Source organism: Choristoneura fumiferana, chromosome 18 (assembly GCF_025370935.1).
Source record: "Choristoneura fumiferana chromosome 18, NRCan_CFum_1, whole genome shotgun sequence".
Taxonomy (NCBI): domain Eukaryota; kingdom Metazoa; phylum Arthropoda; class Insecta; order Lepidoptera; family Tortricidae; genus Choristoneura; species Choristoneura fumiferana.
The window spans coordinates 3,032,796-3,055,344 of record NC_133489.1 but is presented as its reverse complement, the minus strand read 5'-3'; the positions used below and the strand labels follow the sequence as shown (position 1 = coordinate 3,055,344).

The following is a 22,549-nucleotide window of genomic DNA, read 5'->3' as shown; positions in this document are numbered from 1 at the left end:
GATAGAGGTCGAAGAAAAGAAGTCGTTAAACAGATTCTTTATAGTTCTGGTTAAACCTACCTCCCTAAATAGAAAGTGTACCAAAATTATATTGTATCGATTCATTCCAAATAATCGAGCTGTCGGAAGGCCTCTAACAAGATGGAGCGACGACCATTAAGATCGCGGGATCGCGGTAGACGCGAAAAGCACAAGACCGGTCTGAGTGGAGAGCCTTGGGGGAGGCCTACATCCAGCAGTGGACGTCTTTCGGCTGACATGATGATTCCAAATAATCAAGTAAATATACAAACATTGACTGCAACAATCATTTTATTTAAGGATTAGTAGTTAATTTATGAAATCTACGTGTATTTTTTTTATTTCAATAAACAGATTCAATAAAAAAAAATTTGATGTCGCTACAGTAGCAACAGCGTAAAATAAAAAAACAAATTTTAAGTTTATAGAACAATAGGAAAGCTAAAGAATTTTTCTGAATTCCTACCTTTGTTTTTCAATATTAAAATAAAGAATACAGTATTTTGTACTCTGAGTTCTAAACAATAATGTAACCCCATGATAGAGTTGGTCAAAAAAATTTCTTGTGCCTAAACTGCGTACCTTCGTATTTGTTGCTAATACAAAAACATTTCGGCGAAAAATACGCAAATAACAAAAAAATAAACATACAAATCAAATCGCATTTTAACAACGTGATCAGACACGTGTATTTCTCTAATGGAAAAATTCTTATGGGTAAATTATTCATCTCGCCATTGTGGCAAGGCTCAGGTCGCATACAAATGAGTCGGATAGCTAGGTTCTACTTCCTGAATGCGTGGTTTTTGCTTCAATGTTGGCGGGCCTGCATTCGCGTACTGATTCGCACCTTATTAGGAGGGAAACGAGACTAATTTAATCATGTAGACACGTCTGTTTATTAGCCTAGTGTAGAGATATACGCTTAAATAATGATGTACTTACTTAATAACATTTTTGGAGATTTTTCATAAAGTGTTTTTTTTTAAGTCTTAATTACATGGATACCTTAAAAACATCTTTTTAGTAAATAAAGAATAATTTTGCTGGGACGTACGTAGGTGTTATATTATATTATTGAAAGTTGTAATAAATTAAAATTTAAAGTGTATTCTATTTACTATTTAAAAACAGTTTTTTTCGAGTTTATTGTTTATTGTAACAGCAGTGCTTGCACTGTTGTGTTTCGGCGTGGAGAGTAAGACAGCCGGTGAAATTACTGGCACTTGAGGTATCCCATCTTAGGCCTCTAGGTTGGCAACGCATCTGCAATCCCCCTGGTGTTGCAGGTGTCTATGGGCGGTGGTGATCTCTTATCATCAGGAGACCCACTTGCTCGTTTGCCATCCAGTTGAATAAAAAAAATATGTATATATATATATATATTACTAACTACATAAAAGCATAACATATCAATGTAGATTATTAAAAACTTCTAAAGTAAGATCTTATTTCAACGAAAAATAACACTGGCCGGCTAACAAAAAAATAATAAGTTTTTTTTAATAAAAAGAGTCCAGTTATTTTTACAAAGTCGCTACTCGCTACCGATAAATGATAGTCTATTGTTATTTTACACATATCAACACGTAGATATTCAACGTATCACGTAACACGTAATAGAACGAGCCTTACATAATATAACTGTTTATCAAGGAACAGACCAAAGACACGCAGAATGCAAATATGATCATTAACATATATTTTAAATAATTTACAAACGTATCACCGAAAATTCCTGATTTTATTGACCAGTCATAGGTAGGTTTCAAGGATCTTGGATGTTTTATTATTCGTCTTTGATGGAATTATTCAATATCGCGTGGTTTTAACTTTAACTTACAATTCGCGTGGTCTCTTACGTCATTTTATCCTATGGTACTTTGATTAGTTTTTATCTGTCATTCGTTGTGTGCTAATATTTTTTATTTATTTAATTAATTATTAATTAATGGTACAGATAAACCATGTTTATTCCGTATTTAAACTTGATACCAATATGCTGTATAAATAAAACAATCATAAAATATAGATGTGAAATTAGTCAGGTATTTTTCATTTTTGCTTCTCTAATGCCCGGTTCACATTATTCGAGTAAAATCGTGCCAGTAGCGACACATTGCGGGGTCACAATCCAAACGAATGCTACTGGAATAATGTGAACCGGGCATAAAGCGACGGAACGTCGCTCCCTCCACCCAGAATTCGGAGAGCAGTAACATCTGCTGGCACTTGGTGTTAACTCAAGGCAAAATCCTAAAAAATAAGATAAAACAATAGATTAAAGAATCACGAGGCACTCTTGTTTTATTTTTAAATATGCGACACAAATATTATCACCTGCCTACACGATATTTAAATCTAATCTGACAATAACTTCAGAAAAATACGCATCGAACTCAATCGTCCGAGCGATTTCGCAAGATATACACTTGTGTTTTGTTTTATTCGTGAATTAATTTTGATCAAATTAATGTCAGTTCAATATGAAGATGTTAAATTCTGTGTTTCCTATCAGTAAGTACATCACTTAATTATTTTTATTATAATAGTTGATATTAAAATTGCGAAAAAGCTTTTGTGAAAAAAAAAGCATAGAGAAATATTTTTATTCTCTTATTTTTTTATAGTTTAAGTTTGATACCATTTTCAAAACGGAAGCAAAACGAGGATAGCTAATCCCTTTTTTTTCGTTACAATGTAATCTGGAACGGATATAAAAAAAAAATACCTAAGCTAATCTTTTTCGTCGTCGTAAACTTTTTAGTCTCATTAATTCTATTGTTTTCATTCATCATTTTTACTTACTTCTACTTATCTATTTGACTTATTGTTGTTTAAGTAGGTAAATATTGTGTTCTAACGACGTTTTGACTTTGAGCTCATTAAGTTAACATACCGAAGTTTTTGGGTGGGGTTAATGAGCGCATAAATTATGATTCTTGTAGTTAGTGCAGTATAATGTATCGGCGGCAACTGGGTCGGAAAGTGGACTTCATTGTTCTAGTGATGTGTTAAGTTAGCTAAGATTGGAATGCCAATGAATGTGAATGAATGATTTGTGCCAACTGCTTGGAATTTGTTTCGTTTAACGTTTTTTCTTAAAATGGTTGTGTTGATAAATTTTTGTGAGACATCGTCCGGCTATGTTACGGAATCAGGTTGGTATTAAAATAAGTACTTTAAAAATAATGTAGTTAAGTTTAGATAGTAAGTTAGGAAGGACCCTTTATTCAAAACACTTGGTTAACGAATGTTTCAGATAGAGTCGGTTTATTATTTCAAAATATTTTTGTTCCAGTTCTAGTTGCCATTATACTTACATAAAGAACAGTAGTTAAACTGACTAACGTACAAAACACGGCCTGCTGTAGGAGCTAGAAACAAAAAAAATACAGCCGTAACCTAACCTTAGACACCATAAAGTTGCACCAAATAAATTTTACAAAATTTCCATAACTTGTCTAGAACTTCTCTAGTTTTTATCAAAGTTACTGTCATTAGAACTAGTGGGAACAGCATAGCTCTCATTAATTGCTACACTAAAGTAGAGTGAGTGATTCACTTCATTCTAGTCAAGTGAACAGGCTGACAGAACTAAATTAGTTCGTCTAGACTAGCGTCGACACAAATACCAGTCGAGCCTTTACAGTATACACAATTAAAAACAACAATCGTACAAAACATAGATACACGAAAGCTAGTAGCTAGTATCTACGCATCATACAAAGATTTATAAACAAAATTAGTACAGTTAATAAATAACCCGTAGAAACGAACAGCTTCTAGGATGAGAAATGGCGCTAGAAAGTATGGATGTCCCAAAAAAATATACAGTGTCTCTTTGTTTTCCGAACTTTAGCCAGACTCACTGCTGTGCATCTTGATATTATCCGTACATTTCATTAAAAAAAGTATTGCGTTATGTAACAAGCAGAAAATTTGCATAAGCAGTAGTTTTTCTACACTCAATACTTTATAGGTACTACGTTTTTACACATTCAGTCTCTCGTCCAGTTTTGGCACGATGCCCACTCCTCTAAATTTTATTCTAAGATAATCATCATAAAAGTCACACATCTGAAAACATTTAACGATATAAATTTAATACCATCTTGAACCAACTGGGTCTATAAATAAGTATAAGAGCATAACAAACTCGGGCGCCTGCAGCGTGCGCCGGCGCCGCAGTCGGCCGCGCGCTGCGACGCCGCACTAACAACCATAATTGATCAACAAAATTAAACAAACAATAAAATTAAACAAGAAGTACTCTACCAGTGTTTCTGTGCGGAAAAATACACCTGCGAAGTGTCATCTGTCATCACTCACGTTTCCCGCCGTCGCGTTCACAAACTTTTGTTTACCGTTGGCGAATTGAAATTTGAACTTTACTTCTATTCGGATAGCTTCTTTGATGGCTGCAAAAGATGCATTCGCGTGGTCTTTTCTAAGTTTAAAATTTTAAATGTACAGCAGTTTTCGATTATTTTTCCTGTCATTACAAGCCAGTTATTTTAATGTTAGTTAATGTGTTATGGGTGCAATATGTTGGTTCCACGCCAAACTGGTAATCGGTAAGTAATCAAATCTTGTCTATGATTTTTATTACTGGCCGCAAATTAACGTTAATGGGATTCTACTACGCCATGCATAATTTATTACATAGTGTCTAAGCATAGTGTTATTCAACACGTTGGTGACACTTTGGAATCCTCTCGTTACAATGGTAGTAATATTGCATGAGTCTCCATAAGGCCATAAGCCATAAGGTGCTTATAAAGGCTATTCAATAAAAGTTCAAACTAAGTATCTTCTCAAGATAGCGCATAATTTCCTCAGAATAAAAGCAATACTCAGATAATAATCCTCGAGCTAAAAAAGCTGTGGTTTTGACCTATGGCCACTCAAGCAGAGGATCCTGGGTTCAAACTCTTTCATTTAAGTTTTCCAGAATATAATGTGCGAAAATACATTTGAAATTTACCACAAGATTTATAGTCATTGAAAACGTAGTTAAAACCTACACACGCCTGAGTGAAGTTCCTAATCCATACAAGTTTTGCGTGGGAACTATAACCCAAACCCTATTATTCTGAGAGGAGACATGTGCCCAGCATACAAAGGCCGTAAATGATTCTCATCCAACATAAAATATTGTCAAATCAATCCAAACTTTCCGCAACGGTTAAGTTGACAGCACATTAAGCGGTTGTTTAGTTCACTGTTAATGCGTTATAGTTAACTACAGGATGTTTGGGGAGGGCTGTCAAAATGTCAACACCCGGCGGCCACATCCCGTGGCATCGACGAGTTCAAAAACCGATTGTTCTGAACTGTCAAATGTCAACATTGTAGCACATAATGTATTAGTAAAGCCTGACCAGAAATATATGACTATTCGCAATGTTGCGGAATTTTATTGGAACTAATTTCTTGCACTGGCAATAATTTTAATGATTGTCAGTGTCACTGGCGGTTTATTTGAACAATAACAAGAAATGCCGACTATTGGTCATCGTTCATCCACCATTACCTCTCATATTTCGTTTTCTAGAATTTTTTTACCGTACAACGGCGAAAACTACTAGACACTGGCAAAATTGTCCTCCGATGGACAGAGCCATATTTTTTTAAAGAAACAACAACAACAAGAAATGCCCAAAAGGATCAACAACTAGTCAACAACGGATAATTGTAAATAATGTTTATAATAAACGACTGAAAAAAAAAAACGCTTGGGGAATGAAACTATTTCACTACAAAACCTTTCTAAATTAACATCAGAGCTAACAGGTAAGAGAGAGAGAGAGAGAGAGAGAGAGAGAGAGAGAGAGAGAGAGAGAGAGAGAGAGAGATTTATTTACACATATTCGATACACAGAAAAAACACGTTAGGATGAAATAATAATTAAAAAAAACATCGAATAGTATAAATTGGGGCCCACTCAGCATAATGTTGCGGCAAGCCACAACGCTGTTTTTCAGTGGCATATACACACTAGGCTGTGACGACACGAACGCCAGCGGAAGGTAGTTCGCAAACAAAGTTATGTTGCGGAAGAATGTATGGCAACACTGGCTCAGTTTAACCATTTTCGAACAGGTAAGCCTTCTGACTATACTAAACTATTGCCATATAAATAAGAACAATAGCGCCCTCTTGACAATAGTCATATATTTTTGGTTTACCTTTACAATTTGTATCCCATATTGACAAACGTTTGATAAACATTTAAGTTGTGGGGTGGCTTATGTCGAACAGTGAACGTCCAGATGATGATAGGTACATTCAAGTTTATTTTTGGGATTATTATGGTCCCGTAGATCAGTGTGATGTTTTCATTAATGTTGAGGCTGGATAAGATACTGCCGGACGATTTATGGTAAAAAGATTGGTGTTCGACAAATTACGAACCTTAGCTAATCCAACAACAACAACAAAAGATTCGTTTGTCTTCGTCTATCACCTTTTGATTTCCCTTTGCTAGATTACAGTACCTTTGGGCTTGTTACTTTTCATGAATAATTTAATTTTTAACCCCCGACGCAGAAAGAGGGGTGTTATAAGTTTGACCGCCATGTGTGTCTGTGTGCGTGTGTCTGTCTGTCTGTGACACCGTAGCTCTTAAACGGGTGGACCGATTTGAATGCCGTTTTTTTAATCGAAAGCAGGTTTTCTAGCGATGTTTCTTAGATATGTTTTATCAAAATCAGTTCAGCCGTTTTTGAGATATTGAATTTTGAAGTGACAAAGTCAGGGATTTCCAACTTTTTGTTGGTAAGGTTATATACAAACGAAACATACTTTGATGTTTACATAGTAGGTTAGGCTTTAATTCTAGCAGTTTTATTTTGCAGTGCCTCAATTTTGCTGTCAAATGAATAGGTAAATTAATCATTACCTGGTTACAAAGGAATATAATATCTATTCTTTATTCGCAAAGTTGCATATTAATTTCCTCTCATTGGAAATAAAAAGCAGTGTACTTATAACTTGTTCATAAAAAGTGCGTTTTATGCCCTCGTTGTACAATCTACTATTTTTAAAAGTATATAATTTGCTATATCTATATCCCATTTAACTCCTTCCGTTTAGCATGTTCAAGTGCAACTGACGTAGGCGGTGAAATCACGAGCTCGAACATCACACGGCGAAGATAATGGTCGTGCAAACAGTTGGATCTCTCAGCAAATATTATTGGCCTTCGACAGCAAATGTAGTATCGTTAGGTTTCGAAATATAATAATCGCTAGTGAATGGTGCTCTAAGTTCAAGTGGAAAGAAGAAAATGATATTTAAAAAGCGAACGCCAAAGGTTGCCTGATATTTTCGTTGCGCTTTTGTTTTTATAATTAGGAGTAGATATCGCCACAACAAAGTTGGAGGTAGCTTTTTAGCGGATTAACTCGTTGCAGTGGCGTTTTGGGCAGGCCATATACATATACAACGGATCTTTTTTGTCTTTCTTTCTTTACAATCCTACTTATATATAAATAAAATGTTGATGAGTGAGTGAGTGAGATGTTTGTTGCTCCTTCACGCTGAAACGGCTCGACGGATTTGGATGAAATTTGGTATGTAGATAGCTGAACATCTGGAATATAACATAGGCTACTTTTTATTCTGATATTCCCACGGGATAGGGATAAAATCTCGAAACAACAACCGCTGGGCTTAGAGTCATGAAATATGACATGATTGTTTTTAATGTAACGTCAATAAAAAACACCAATTAATTTTCAGGAATTCTCAGGGGAGTTTTTAATAATCCCGGAATTTCAGGTCAGCTCCTGGGTCTAATGATTAACGTGTGCGAAGCCGCGGGTAAACACGAGTTCCACATAATATGTATTTAAGTATGTATTTATCTATATAAGTATGTTTTTCCGTTGCCTAGTGTCCATAGTACAAGCTTTGCTTAGTTTGGGACTAGGTCAATTGGTGTCAAGTGTCCCATGATATTTATATATTTATTTATTATTATAATTGTTAAGTTTCTCATACAAAAAAGTGACAATTAAGTATGTATAATTGTCGCACTTGTAAGTTTTATTATATAGGGGCGTGGTTAAAGCCGCTGGCTCAAAGCAAATGGAGGTCTATGGGGGAGGAGGCCTATGTCCAACTAATATGATGACGATCATGTTTTTTGAATTTAACTTGCAAGGTTGGTTTGTATGTTTGTGCAGCGGTCATCATGCACCTCGTCATGGGGTTGACTTTGTTTGACAGATATGTAGTTTGAATGACAATGCAAGTACAGTGCACAGAAACTGTCAGCAAAAAAGCTTGTATTAAAATTATTTTTATTAAAAACATTTTTTTGCACAAATAACATGAGATGCCCATCAACAGTTTATTAAGCCGTTCGTCGACGGACGTAACTTCCTATAAATATTGCGGCTGCGTCTAACAAGCGGTATCCGTTTCAGAAATAGACCACTCCCCTCGCTGAAGCACCCACTAGTTGCGCACCGTGTTATTGTTTATGTTCCAGGGTTCAAAGGTTAAACGTCATTTCGGTTTGCGATTAGCAAACATTTGTATCTATTTCAGTGAGTGCTGATTTCAGATCAGGGTTTAAACAGAACATCACCTTTGTCTCCGTAATTATGAAACCTCCGCCAGATATCGTACCTCTGTCTCCGTGCAATTTTTGCGGAGTTGTAACGGAGGTTTATTCAAGCTGACATTCGCGCCAGGAGCAATGCTGGGTGACAAAACTCTAGTTTATCTATTATTGCTTATTGTTCTTGAATTATGTACTCCAGGAAAAAAGTGTATTATGTACCTATCCCTACTTCCCTACTATGTAATATAATAATTATAAATGCGAAAATAACTCTGTCTGTCTGTCTGTTACGCTTTCACGTCGAAACCACTAAACCGATTTTGATGAAATTTGGTATATAGGTAGTTTGAAGCTCAAGGATCAACATAAGATACCTCCCAACCAGCAAAATCCCTCTTACAACCATCTCAAGACTATAAATTTTCACTCTAATATTGGTTTTATATCATCGTATAAGCCTGGATTTGGGCACAAATTATAAGCGTATTTATTTTAACATTGTCCTAATATCAGTCTTATTGAATACTGTTCGCATTTACAATAATCTTTACAAAACTAATTTAAGCTGCCTTAGGCTAATATCGCTTTTACGTAAGTATTTTGTAAGCCTGCATAGGCTTATATTGGTCCAACGTTAGAATCTTGTGAGCCTAAACAAGCTTATTTTGATTTTATGTACGACCACACGAAATTTTGAAACATTCCGCGTGCATTATGCTCGGTGAGGGAACTGCAGCGTGGCAGAATAAAATATTGTAGTGACAAACTGAATGCAAGTATAATAATAGTAGTAATATTAATAACGTGTTTGTTATCATTGGTGGTTCTTTATGTTGCGCGGTAAGTATTTACGTTGGAACATATTATTTACTGTAAAGTAGACCCTGTTTTACGCTTCAAATTTCATGCGCCCACTCAAATAATCAATTAAAATAGTATTTTCTATCCTCGTATATTTTTTTATTTCTATAATTGTAGTGAAAATGATGCCATTGTTATAGTTGCACTTTTCCAGCGCACTATTAGACTATTGTAAGATCATTTACTCTAATATTAGCATTCTGAATACCAATGGTACGGCCATGTTGAATTAATTTAGGGTTCCTTGCTTTACCTACATAAAACATGAACCTTTACCTGATTTTATCCTAACCTGATCACTTGACTTTATAAAAACAAATATACTAAAAGTTTTTACTTTTTATTTAAGTGACAACGTTGGTGATGTAAATGGCTGAATATATGGATTTAGACCGTTACTTGACCAAGAAAGACTTCCGTATGTTAAAGAATTTAACATGGCCTTGGAAAGAAACTCATTTCTTGTTGAGTGAAACATGTCACGGATGCGGCCATTACAATAACGTTTTTTTCAGTTCCTATCTTAGTAGTGACAGTAAATCCTTTTTCAAGCTGATTCATTTCATTAACAAAAGGCCCCGGATAAGCATCTAAATTTGATGGCTTTACATCTCCTGAGTAAATATCTGTAAAAGAAGATGAAAACCATAAAATCAAACAAATATTAGTAAATTGTTCACATAGGGAAATAATAATTATAAAGAAAGTCTCAGATTGCGGGTATTTGGCCCGAGCCGAAGGCGAGGGCTATAAACAAGCTATCTGAGGCTTTCTTTATAATTTCCCGTGGTGAGCATATGATTTTACATCTTCCCCTGGGTGTAAAATGGCAATTGCCATGTAAATATAATTACAACCCGAAAGGATATTTGTGCGAATTACCTACTCAGGCACAAAAAGTGTGGAAAAGTATACGCCATTTCTAGAAGAGATATAGCATGCATTTTTCCGTGATATAATAATTTCTTGATCCACAGCACACAGCAATCTCTGGAATTGGCTTTTGCGACTTATACAGGTTGAATTCTAATTAGGCGTTGATACGAAAGCGTATGCATATACTGATTAGTAACAAACAACTTTTCCAAAGAAAAAACTTTAGAAAAATGTGTTTTTTTTTAATTATTTATACTTTAAGTCAATGCCCAACTGCAGTGTAAATCACTTTTTAAGGCAAAATCATAATCGGTTTCGTCCTCGGTCGAAGATTCACTTTCACTGACATGATCGATGTCACAGACTGAATCTCTGTCCTCTATATCGACTTCTTTCATGAAATAAAATCCTGCAGAACCCTCACCAATATCTTTCTCAACACTTAACTTGTCTGGTGTTTTTATGTTATGCTTATATTAGGCTGACATTCTTACAAAAGCATTAATCAAAACCATTATAAAATCAAATGAACTAATATCATTCTAATATCTTACTAAACTATTGCTATTGATCTTATAATAGCTTTAAACAAGATCAAAAAAGTATACGCTTATAATGTTCTTATGTTATGCTGATATTAGTCTGACATTCTTACAAGAACATTTATCAGGACCATTATAAAATCAAATGAACTAATATCATTCTAATGTCTTACTAAACTATTGCTATCGATCTTACAATAGCTTTAAACAAGATCAAAAAAGTATACGCTTATAATGTTCTTATGTCATGCTGATATTAGTCTGACATTCTTACAAGAGCATTTATCAGGACCATTATAAAATCAAATAAACTTAGAGAATGGTGCTATAAGAACAGATATTCTCAAGTACAATGAGTCTTCGTAAATGTTATTGTAGGAGTAAGAGGCTTATAATAGTATTATAAAATGAGCTTATATACATATATGAGACTAGATTATAAGATAGAGAGTTCTTGAGTCTGTACTAGCTTATCTAAGGCTAATATAAGAGCAGTAACATGTTCCAAAACAATTATAAGAGCGCTATAAGCCCACCACTCTCATAAAGTGCGCAATCCAAGACTTTTTTGCTGGTTGGGCTTTTATTCCGGTAGAGGGTGCCACCGCGCGATAACCTAGATCCGCGCAGACGAAGACGCGGGCATAAGCTAGTTTACCATAAAAAACATCTTCGACATTCTATTACTTTGATATAAAGCTATTTTTATGAATACGATTATGCGAAACTTTTCTCTTCGCTTCCGCCTCTGACTTCGCTGTGAAAACTTTTGTCAAACTTATTTTTAAGATTATCAAGTCAGGAAAATTCAGTGCGAAAAACAAAGTAGAATTCTATGAATACTTGTTTGATGTTATTTAATTCGTATTTAATGCGTTACATTTGTAAGCGTTATGTTCCAAGTTAACTTGTGTTAGATCATAAAATAGCAATAAGGAATATATAAAAGAAGTCATAAAAGGTTCACATAAATATCAGATTACCGTAATATTACCTGGAACTGTAATAACTGGAACTGATACAATCACTTGAATCTTTCCTCAATAACAAATAATACATTTTTGAAAAGTCAAAAAATGAACTTCCAAAAGATCAATGGCAAACCAGATTAATCGGCCAAGCCATATTTTGACTTAGGCCTTGTAGAGTTAGGGCTTGTAGTGTAAAAAGCTTGGCTCTACATGACATCTGGTGATTTTTGACAGTGGGAGCCATATTGTCTTGTCTTGACAAAATTTTACATGAAAATGTTTTTGGTGGCACGACAATTTACTGATCAACGTAAAACTTTTGGAAAAAAATAAATATTAGGAAATAACCGACCACAAACAAAGCCTGCTCGCCTAATTGGTCTACAAGAACTATACATAAAATATAAGTAAGCTTCAGCGGTAGTAGAATAGTTATTTGTGTCACAAGGGAGATAAATGGTGTATTTACGGGGAGGGCGTACATTGAATCCAGAATGTAGCGAAGGATTCTACGATAGAATCTTGAGCGTAGCGAGGGATTCTAAAGTAGAATCCTGAGCGTAATGAGGGATTTAAGTGTTAACGCCCAAGATGAAAATAATTTTTCTCCAGAGTGGCTCACACAACTTTTCACACCGAGCATTAAGAAACTTGAAAAAAAATTATCTAAATAAATATAATTAAAAAACAACCAGCATAGAAAATGGTGTGGCTTTACAATTATCAACTTCAGAAAATGGCATTTGCAATAAAACACTTAGAAAAGCCTTGAAGAGAAAAGTTGCACTTTGCTCCCTCTCGACAGGGAGGAAAAGTTACTTTTCTGAAGGAGAGGTGTGAAAACTATATTGTCGTTGCTCGTATTCGGCTTTATTTAGTAGAGGAAACCACTTCACCTTTAAATCGTGCTTGAGTTCCAACTTAAATACTCGTACATAACATACCTAAGCCGCTGTCTGAGAAAAATTATCACAAAACCAAAAGGAGTCGCTGAGTCAGCGAGACCAGACAGGCTATATTTAGGCATTGAACGAACCGTGTCGCCACGCCAAGTAGCAGTTAGTCACTCCTTTAGTTAAATTAATTAATAGGATTAGCGGGTGTAGCGTGTCGAAAAAGAGTGAACGCGTCGAGCGCTTTATAATTCAAGATATTCGACATCACGGGAAGCTGTTGGCTTCCTCACAAAAATCAAGCCTCAACCATTTTGTCCTATTGAGTCGCGAAGAAAGAATAAGCGGCTGTTCGTTTATTAGGTATGTAGATGATTTTGTGGAGTCCGTCTTATTACGTACATGGGGATTGAATAAATTAATTTAATGTAAGATCATGACGTAAGCAAAAGTTATATTGCAATGTTACTTTTTCATTGAATTGTGGCGGATAGATTGATCTTACGTAAGATTGAAAGGTGATTATCCCTTACCCCTAGGTAAGGGGAATCCAAAAGTGGTTCAAATCGCCTTACCTAATAAATAAACAACCCTAATGCATAAGAACCAGGAAAAGAAGGTTCTCGAAGGCTTTCCACTTGTTTCCCAAAAAGGCATTGAGTTTTAATTCTATCTTGGTCGGGTGACGTATGCTCTGCGAGCGATTGCAAAAATAAATTAACTCTAATGACGTCTTGTTAAGTTAGGAAAAATTGGAAATACTCTAAATAACTAGTAATTTTCTGAATAGACATAATGTGAATTTGTCATTGGAAATTGGAAGTATGCTTCCTGGAATACAATCGTCAATATATATCCAGCAGAATATCACCAATTTTGATACTTTTGGTTTTACAAGGAAAACAAACATAATTATAAGTAGTATAAAACAAATGAACATTTCCTGTGAATATTCGTCCGAATTTCATGAAACAATAATAGTTTCTTGAAGCGGAAGACCAAACATATTAAGGCGATGCCTCATTTTCCTAATGCTCCGGTCATTAGGGATATTTTGTAGATTGTTTCTCAGATTTTAACAGTCATGTTAACGATCACGGCAGATAAAAAAAAGCCCAAGGATCTTGACCTTTCGCTTCGAGTCGAGTTCAAAAACGTAGTCAGTCTAACAATTGACAACCCACGTAATGTTTACGGCTTATTTGAGCTGAATCGCAAAACAACATTTCTTCTACCTCACTGAGCATCTATCCTTATAACTATTTGTTTATTAATAGCTCCAGAGTCTATTTTGTTTAAATTAGGTATTAATCTGTAATCAGTCAATTCAATTCAATTCTTGAAAGTATATCTCCATCCAACTAAAGTGGCAGTGGGCGGGGCACATTGCTCGCAGGACTGATGGCCGATGGGGCCAGAAGGTTCTCGAATGGCGTCCGTGGACCGGGAGACGAGCTGTCGGTAGGCCTCCAACAAAATGGAGCGACGACTTGGTTAAGATCGCGGGATCGCGGTGGATGCGGAAAGCACAAGACCGGTCTGAGTGGAGAGCCTTGGGGGAGGCCTATGTCCAGCAGTGGACGTCTTTCGGCTGACATGATGATGATGATGATATCTCCATCGATACTATCGATGATTCCGCCAATGTCGAGGTTGGAAACGCAAAAGACACTATCGGTCAGCCGTTGTTCGGTAGCTTCAGCGTGCGGTACTCGGATGAGAATCTAGAATAAGACAACACAAACATAAATTTTGTTAAACTACCTACAAAATGTAATCAGTCAAAACACTTGTATCGTATTTGATTTATGGGTTATGATTGGGTGCATGATTTATGCAGTGAAAGAAAGTTATTTATTGTTATTGCTCTTTATTTTTCTCCTTTTACAATACAAGGCATTATTTCAGCCTTATATATATTCCTAGAGGCATCCTGCTAAAGGATTAGGGCGCAGTACAGATTTAAGAGAAAAAAATTCAATAAGAGGTTTAAGAATATTAAGATTGCTTTTAACATCTATGAATAGCTAGTTGATTTTTGTTTATTGGCTAGGTCTGCGTATCACAAATTCTTGAATACTAAGGGATCCTGCGCTTTGAAGCGTTTAAAGAGGTAACTAGACGTCACAGAGGACCGAAGAGCTGACAGCTTTCTCGGACAAAGAATTAGCTTAGCTCTTCAGAGCAGGAACGCTGTCAGCATCTTCAACCTAAAGGCCTTTAAATATTTAGTTTTCGTTTAATGTTGTCAATTCTTTTTTTCTGAAACCAGCCTGTCTTGTTATATGTGAAGGTCTCAAAGGTGATCGGTGATAGGTATTATTTGCTGCCAGCACAATATGTGGGAGTGTCCTAATCAAACCCAAACTGATCAGAGCACCGTTACGGTGAAGGTGATCGTTACTCATTCGTTACTGCGGTTATCTTGCATTATTTGGATTATATCGATCTTGTAATGGCGGTTGTTGCTCCCTAATGACGAATAAATACCGTTAGCAACAAGAACATGACTAAATTAAGCTGACTTAGTCACGGTTGCAGACTTGCTTCTTTTTCAAAATGTTTTGTTACGTTTAAATCAAGCAAACCCACGTTACAAGTACTTAATATTATTTCAAACCTTAGCCTCAAAATTGAACATCTACAAAAACAATAAATTGAACACAAAAAAACAGCAATTTTTTCGCCGACTAAACAGAATGCTAATAGGTATTATAACAAAGACATTTCAATACGTAAAAAACAACGGAAGATTGTTGAGCAAAAAAGGTTGATGGTTCTGCAAATCAAAGTACTAACGAAGGACGAAACGATTATTGCGTTTTTTTGTTGTTAGCTTCTGTTCCGTGGATACGTGGACTTTGTAGCAACTGGATTTTAAAAATAAGGCTGTAAAAAATCTGCACTACAACCTTTGAAAAAAGCATCAGTTTATGATAACATGATAATATTTTGGTTGGTTGGTTAGGAAAAGTAGGTATTATGATTCTGTATGGCATTTCTATATAACTAGCTTTTGCCCGCGGCTTCGCCCGCGTGGAATTCGCTTATCGCGCACTGTTCCCTCGGGAACTACGCATTTTTCCGGGATTAAAAGTGGGTCACTCTCTCGTCCATAAACTATCTCTATGCCAAAAATCACGTCGATCCGTCGCTCCGCTTCGACGTGAAAGACGGACAAACATACAAACACACAAATACACATTTTCGCATTTATAATATTAGTATGGATGATAATATGATTATATTTGTTGATTAGGAAAAGTAGGTATTATGATTCTGTGTGGCATTTCTATTTAATTGGAGTGGCGTGTATGACAGCGATATTAGGTATGCGTAGGTTGACTGTGTCCACTAGTCGAAACTTCAATCTCGTATTTTGCGTACTGCACTCTCGTATCTACCTGACACCCGACGTAAAATTTCTGTTTTTACAAATTGAACCGAACGTCAATCAAGTAAAGTTCAAATTATTTATTTTTTATTTCCTCAAGTGAAGACCGGGGGATCAAGGAGGTGGCTTCCAGAATTCCTTCCTTACAGAAAAAACAACTCTAACGTAGAGGTAGTACGGTCAATGATTTTACGTAATTCATGAGCCATCATGGAACCTTTTTTTAGCCCCCGACGCAAAAAGAGGGGTTATTACTTTTAGCTTTGTTTTGACGTAACGATTTCCGTGTACCCTTAAATTAACCCTACATCTCTTTTGTCAACAGAGGGAGAGCTAGAGACGGAATGGCTGCAAGCCGCCGGCCTGGGGTCTCTCGCGGCGCCATTCCAGGCCGGTCTCGAGGTCACAGAGGCCCAGCTGGGTGAGGCCGTGAGGCCCCTGCCCCGGGAACAGGCCGCAGCAGTCAGGAGACGGGTTAGGAGGCTGAACAGGACGGTCAGAAGGCGACGCGCGGCCTCACGCGCAAGAAAACCCGATATAAGAGATGTCTTCAGGGATTTGGAGGTTAGTTTTGTTTCTTATTTGTTTTAGATTTTCAGAATTTTCACCCATCTTTAATAGTTGATCTGGGAGTTGATTACGATGATCATCTCGGTCTATAACGTCTCACTGCAGTATAGGCCCCTCTCAGAATGAGAAGGATCGGGTTGTAGTTTCACACAGACCTAATGCAAGATCGGGCTCTAGAAGTGCATAATTCGAACTTCTTATCTTGCCGTCCCAGTGACCCTTATCAATCAATTCTTGTATAGTATCTCGGAAACGGCTCCAAAGATCTCGATGCAATTTGCTATGTGGGGGTTTTCGGGATGACAAATCGATCTAGCTTGGTTTTATCTCTGGGAAAAATCTTATTATCGACGAGAGTGATAAGGTACGATACGAACTCCGATTTTCGAATTCCATAGTAACCCCCATTAACTTCACACAAACCATTAAGTTTCTTAGCAACTGTTCAGGTTTTCACACGATTACCTTTACAGATTGATCAATTGTAATTTTGCACAGAAACTCCAAAAAAAAAAACTCAAAGGTGCAAGCTGGGGCTCGAACCGACGACCCCCTTCTTGAGAGGCCATAGGTCAAACCACTAGGCTACCACGACTACAAGATCACCTCGACACGTTTCTCGATGTTTAGTCAAGTAGAGTCTACTCGTGACCACGGCCGCAGCAATGTATGTAGGCACTAAAACTTCGGGGTAATGCTATTAATTTTATTTCTGTCCAACTTTAAGTTGTGTTTTATTGTGGTTCAAATAGGCATAAAATGACAAATCTCATATCAAAGTCAAAGTCAAAGTCAAAATATCTTTATTCAATTTAGGCTAAAACAAGCACTTATGAATGTCAAAAAAAATCTACCACCGGTTCGGAAAAACCTCTGTTGAGAAGAATCCGGCAAGAAACTCAACGAGGTATATTTTTTTAAACAGAATACAATATTATTAAATGATATCTATACATCACAAGTATTTAACACAACTTTATTTTTACAGTAGGTTCGCTATTTGAAGGGATCGCTAATGCGGATCGGATTTTTTACCCGACTGCCTGAAGGAGGGTTATTTTCCAAATATCCCGTCCATGATAATAATCATTAACTTTATAATACGCCTTATGACAATAGATCTGAATTTTGTATGGGTTTCATTTGTAATATTTTTTGGAATTTGTAATGAAAACGTATGCATAATTTCCCAGAAACGACTTTTTGGTTTTAGCCAGTCTATAAGATGGCACTTTAAGCTTCCCTGTGTTTCTAGTAGCCTTTGGCTTATCGAAGTTAGTGGGAAAATCACATATATGATTATTTCAAAAACATAAAGCGACGGCAGGGTTAGGATACCTGTTTCCTTAAAAAAAGATCTTAAAGATACACGCGTCTTCAAATTATAAATTGCTCTAATTGCTCTCTTTTGTAAGATAAAAACAGGATAACCCAAATTCCTTTTAATCTGTAGGTTAATGTAGAACTCAATCATCGTGGTTAGTTTGAATCATTAGGATTTTGATTGGTATTTATATTTACTTGTATATTATTCTAATCTAAACCAATTGTATTTGCTTTTTGCTGGCTGCTTAAGCACATACAAGTGCAAAGGTCAAAAGCTGCGGGTTACGAAATATCGACGCTGAGAAAGATGTTTTAACGTAACGAGGCATATTTTTTTACAATAGGTATAAGTGTATGTCTAATATTTTACACCTCTCACTTATTACCACTTTCTCATAGCTAACCTTTTAAACATTGACACTTGATGTGTTCATATTCATATTTGGTCGACAGCCGGAATCAAAGCAGCCAGTTCAAAATCTTTTCCAAAGTTAGTGACCGCGCCCGTCACTCCGAAGATTATGTTTGACGGACGGCGCGGCGTATAAAAACTATAAAAAGTAATTACCTATCACAGCGCAATGGAGACCGGTTACACACGCTGCCAAGGTCAAAAACTTATTATAAATTACTTAGTAATGCCCTGCGAGGAATCGGAGCAGACCTCGTGGTGTCGAGAGCCGGTTCCCGAACTTTCTTTCACAAAAAACAAGTGACGGACAAGCTTGACTCACGCCTGTCATTCAGCCATCTTGAAAATCGAACTCGATTTATTCAAGCCAGGCATAGGTAGTGTTATTTTTTCTTTCTTCCTCGCATCTTGCATATTGGCTACCAATGCAGCCAGCATAACGAGTATTTGTAGGTTGAATACGACGAATACAGTTACGAATCGTGAATGTTGTCAGCCCTGATCTATAGCACTAATTCACACTAAACGAAATCGATTAAGTAACTTGAAATTCAAGTTCTCTGCTATTAATTTTAACGGATATTTCACGCTTGGGTTTAAAATAAATGATAGTTATTGACGGGAATATGCATTTTGTTACCGATTGTCGTTTACGAATTCACCGTTAGAAATAAATCTGAGCTCGTTAGGTGCTATCTACTGCATTAATGCCTAATAATGCATGACGGGATCACCATCACTTATAAAATAGTTAAAAATATTTCCCTCCATTTCGAAACGGATAAACTAGCAACTGGTTCGAAAGAATTCGATAAAATTATGTTAAATGTTGACTTCAACGGTAGATAACTAAAATATATTGTTTTGTTAATGGACCTACTAAGGCATTGAATAATAATAGCATTGTTAACTGTGATGTAATATCTGAATATTACAAGCTTTATATTGAGTTTTTTTTTATTAATTATTTAGGTACAGTTTAACAGAGTAAGTTTTACAAACTGATGGCCACTATTGGAAACCTATTGGTTCAAGTAATAGTTGGCGAGATTACGCAGATCAATGCTCTTACTTCTATTATTTACATATAATAAGTATCAGCGGTTTGCTTCATCTTTCATAATGCGAACTGCTAAGGAATTGAATTCGCTCCCGTCGTTTCTGTTTTCGTATAAATACAATCTGGGGCTCTTCAAGGCTAGAGTGAATAGGCTGTTACTGAACCAGTGAGATACACCTTTGGCCTCATCTGCACTTAACATCAGGGGAGATAGGGGTCAATCACAGTCAGTTATATGTAAAAAAGTAATATGTAGTTTCACCTGTTACCGATGTCTAGGGTTACGGTTACCTAACTATAACTGTATTTCATCAATTCGCTAAATGAGTCGTATTTTGTCCATATCTAGTAGTCGGATTAACTTGAAATTTGTTAAGATACATAATATGTCAGTAGGTTGGATGACAATATAAGTACCTACAGTCAGCAAAAAGCATGTATCCAAAATGATGTTTTAATTTTTAATCTAAACGGGACTTTTCAAATCTCAAGTCCTATATAAAATACTTCTTTTCAACCTTCTTATTTCCATTTCATTCACGTCTTACAGTATCATAATGCTCGCTCAAGGGACTATACTAGTACATACAATGTAAACGTGTACAGACAGACATCCTTGAATGGTTTCACGTTTCATTCGGGTTACTACGTAATTCATCACCTGAGTCCTCTTTAATCCTTACACAATACGTTCCGCTTGAATGATGAGTGTTGGTGCAAAATTACACTGTTTTGGAGTTACGCTGGATTGCACTAACCAATATGTAATACTGGATGTTCGTTTCCTTCAGGCTTCTGTAACTTCGTGAATCGTCTGTTGATGACAGATTGCGTGTAACGTTAAGGGTGAATGCACTTTGTGAACAAGCATCATGATCATAGCAGCCCTTAATTAAAGTCTTCAGACATAGAGCTCCTCTCTATTTCTACACGCCTGACGTTCCATTGCCAACTGAATCCTTTGGATTTGGCTTTGGCTGCCTGCATATGTCTGCTTCCATCTCATAGGTGGTCTAAGTTTTCTCTACTGTGAGTCTTCACGGGTTCTTCACTCGAGAAATATAAATAAATTATAAGGTATACATAACATAGGTAGAGGTAACTACTCAATAGAAGAACACGCGTCGGTGTTTCTTTTTCATGTTAAATTAAAATATTGAAGGTTGATAACCATTTCCCCGTCAATATTGCGGGAACGTGGGAACTGTATAATTTTATGGGATTTTAACCCATGTCGTCGTAACCTCAGGATCTCAAACTATCTCCATTCTATATTTCATCACGATCGGTTGAGCACTTTAAGCGTGAAAGAGTAAGAAACAAACAAACTAAAACTGAAATTGATTAAAGTGAATCGTCGATTATCTTTTGAACAACACCAGTTGGATGCCTGCTGACTTTATTTAATTTGGTCTGTATTGGTCTAAAAGTACTTCCCTTAAGGTTAACGAAAATAAAAAGGCGATGTTAAGATAAATTTAAATCTTAGGTATCGTCGACTTTGGTATTCTTAAACTTTTCCCTTTGAGCTTTTGGCCATGTTTATTTGGATTTGGCAGCGCTCCTCGGAATTCCGTGATTTCTTTCGCAGTCTTTTAGGGAATTTATGTTGACGACTTTGTTGTTTATTGAACCTTCCTTTTCATTTGGCGTAATCCTAAGTAAGTTTCCAATGGTATTATTTTTATTCAAATAGCACAAATCGGTGCTATCGGTGTTAAGTAGGTATACCTAATTCCGAAAATTACCTACAATATTTAATTCTGCTTATATTATTATTTTGTTAGTTATCTTCTAGTACCTATACCTATGTCAACAACACATTGTCAAGTTGAAAGCTGTGAAAATTATATTTTAACGAGATTGTTTACTATTAAACTGTTTTAGTATTAAAATATTGATTTATTTAGTTTTAATGCTCCCACAGTGCGTCTAGGTACTTAGCTAACCATCCATTGCGAAATCGAATCAATTGGCTAATTGATCACGATGCTAATTGAGGAGACACTGTTTAGTGTAAATTGATAATAGATATTACTTAAAACAGTTTCCTGATAAGGCAGATTAATGTTCTGTGTAAGAAGGGACTAAAATTAAGGCCACTGATAAATAGGACCGGTCGTTAGATAAAATAACTATTAGTTCTATGGGACTCTGTCGAAAGTAACGTACCAGGTGGAACGTCAGTCGGGATACGGACGCCTTTGGGTTTAAAGCTTTAGAAAAAAATTACGTGTATTTGTACGTTGCCAATGTTGAATTTAATTAAACGGATGTTCTATATTTTCGCCAGAACGTTAATTAGTTTGCGTCCGGTGAAGTTCAGTCGATTACAGACTGCAGTCAGTCGTTCGGGTGTGTTGTTGTGTTGTGTTCTTTGTGCAGTTCTACCACGATGATGTGCAATACAGTGAGATTGAAACTTTGCGAGAAAATGGTGAATTGCAAGGGGTTCGCTGCGGTGAAAACTTACATTGAGGCCATGGTAATTATTTTAATTTTAAATCAGAAATGTAACAAATTATCGTCTAAATTACTTACCTATCTTAAGATTTTGAAGCCTGTGGACGTCTCCGTTCCACGGAATTTTTCACTTTTCGGATCAAAAGTAGTCTAAGTTTTATGGCAAGTTCTCGGAAACTATAGTAAGTTAAACAATGGTACAACAGGTCTCGCGAGCATTAAAAGCTAACTAGATAGGTAACTAATTTGGTGCATTTGTCTCTACTTAGTTCAAAATTGCTGCCTGTCTTATTAATATCCCATACATAATACATTTATGATAAATTCTCACAGGAAGCTTACTGAATGAAAACTTGCTTGAAATTTTTGTAACGGACGTCCACCAACGAGATAGACGGATGATCTGGTTAAAGCCTGGGTTCAGGGTGGATTCAGGCCGCTTACAACCGAAGCAACTGGGAGTATATAGGAGGCCTATATCCAACAGTGGACGTATATGGCTGATATACGATGATGATGATCTAAAGATACATATTAACGATTGTTATGATTAATCATTAATGTATTGCAGCAACCCAGTTTAA

General features: G+C 36.2%; 1 protein-coding gene across 6 annotated transcripts in view; it reads left to right on the top strand.

The window, feature by feature from the left end:
• Window positions 1-22,549, top strand: part of conu (Rho GTPase-activating protein conundrum) — a 152,785-nt gene that overhangs the window by 116,238 nt on the left and 13,998 nt on the right. For 3 of the 6 annotated variants that reach the window (XM_074101992.1, XM_074101994.1, XM_074101993.1), the window contains exon 3: window positions 16,460-16,698. In XM_074101992.1, coding sequence (XP_073958093.1) covers window positions 16,460-16,698 — 239 coding nt within the window. Of the gene's footprint in view, window positions 1-2,438; window positions 2,539-2,988; window positions 3,183-4,211; window positions 4,599-16,459; window positions 16,699-22,549 lie in introns of those variants that run through there. The other 3 variants (XM_074101997.1, XM_074101995.1, XM_074101996.1) reach the window with 3 other exon arrangements.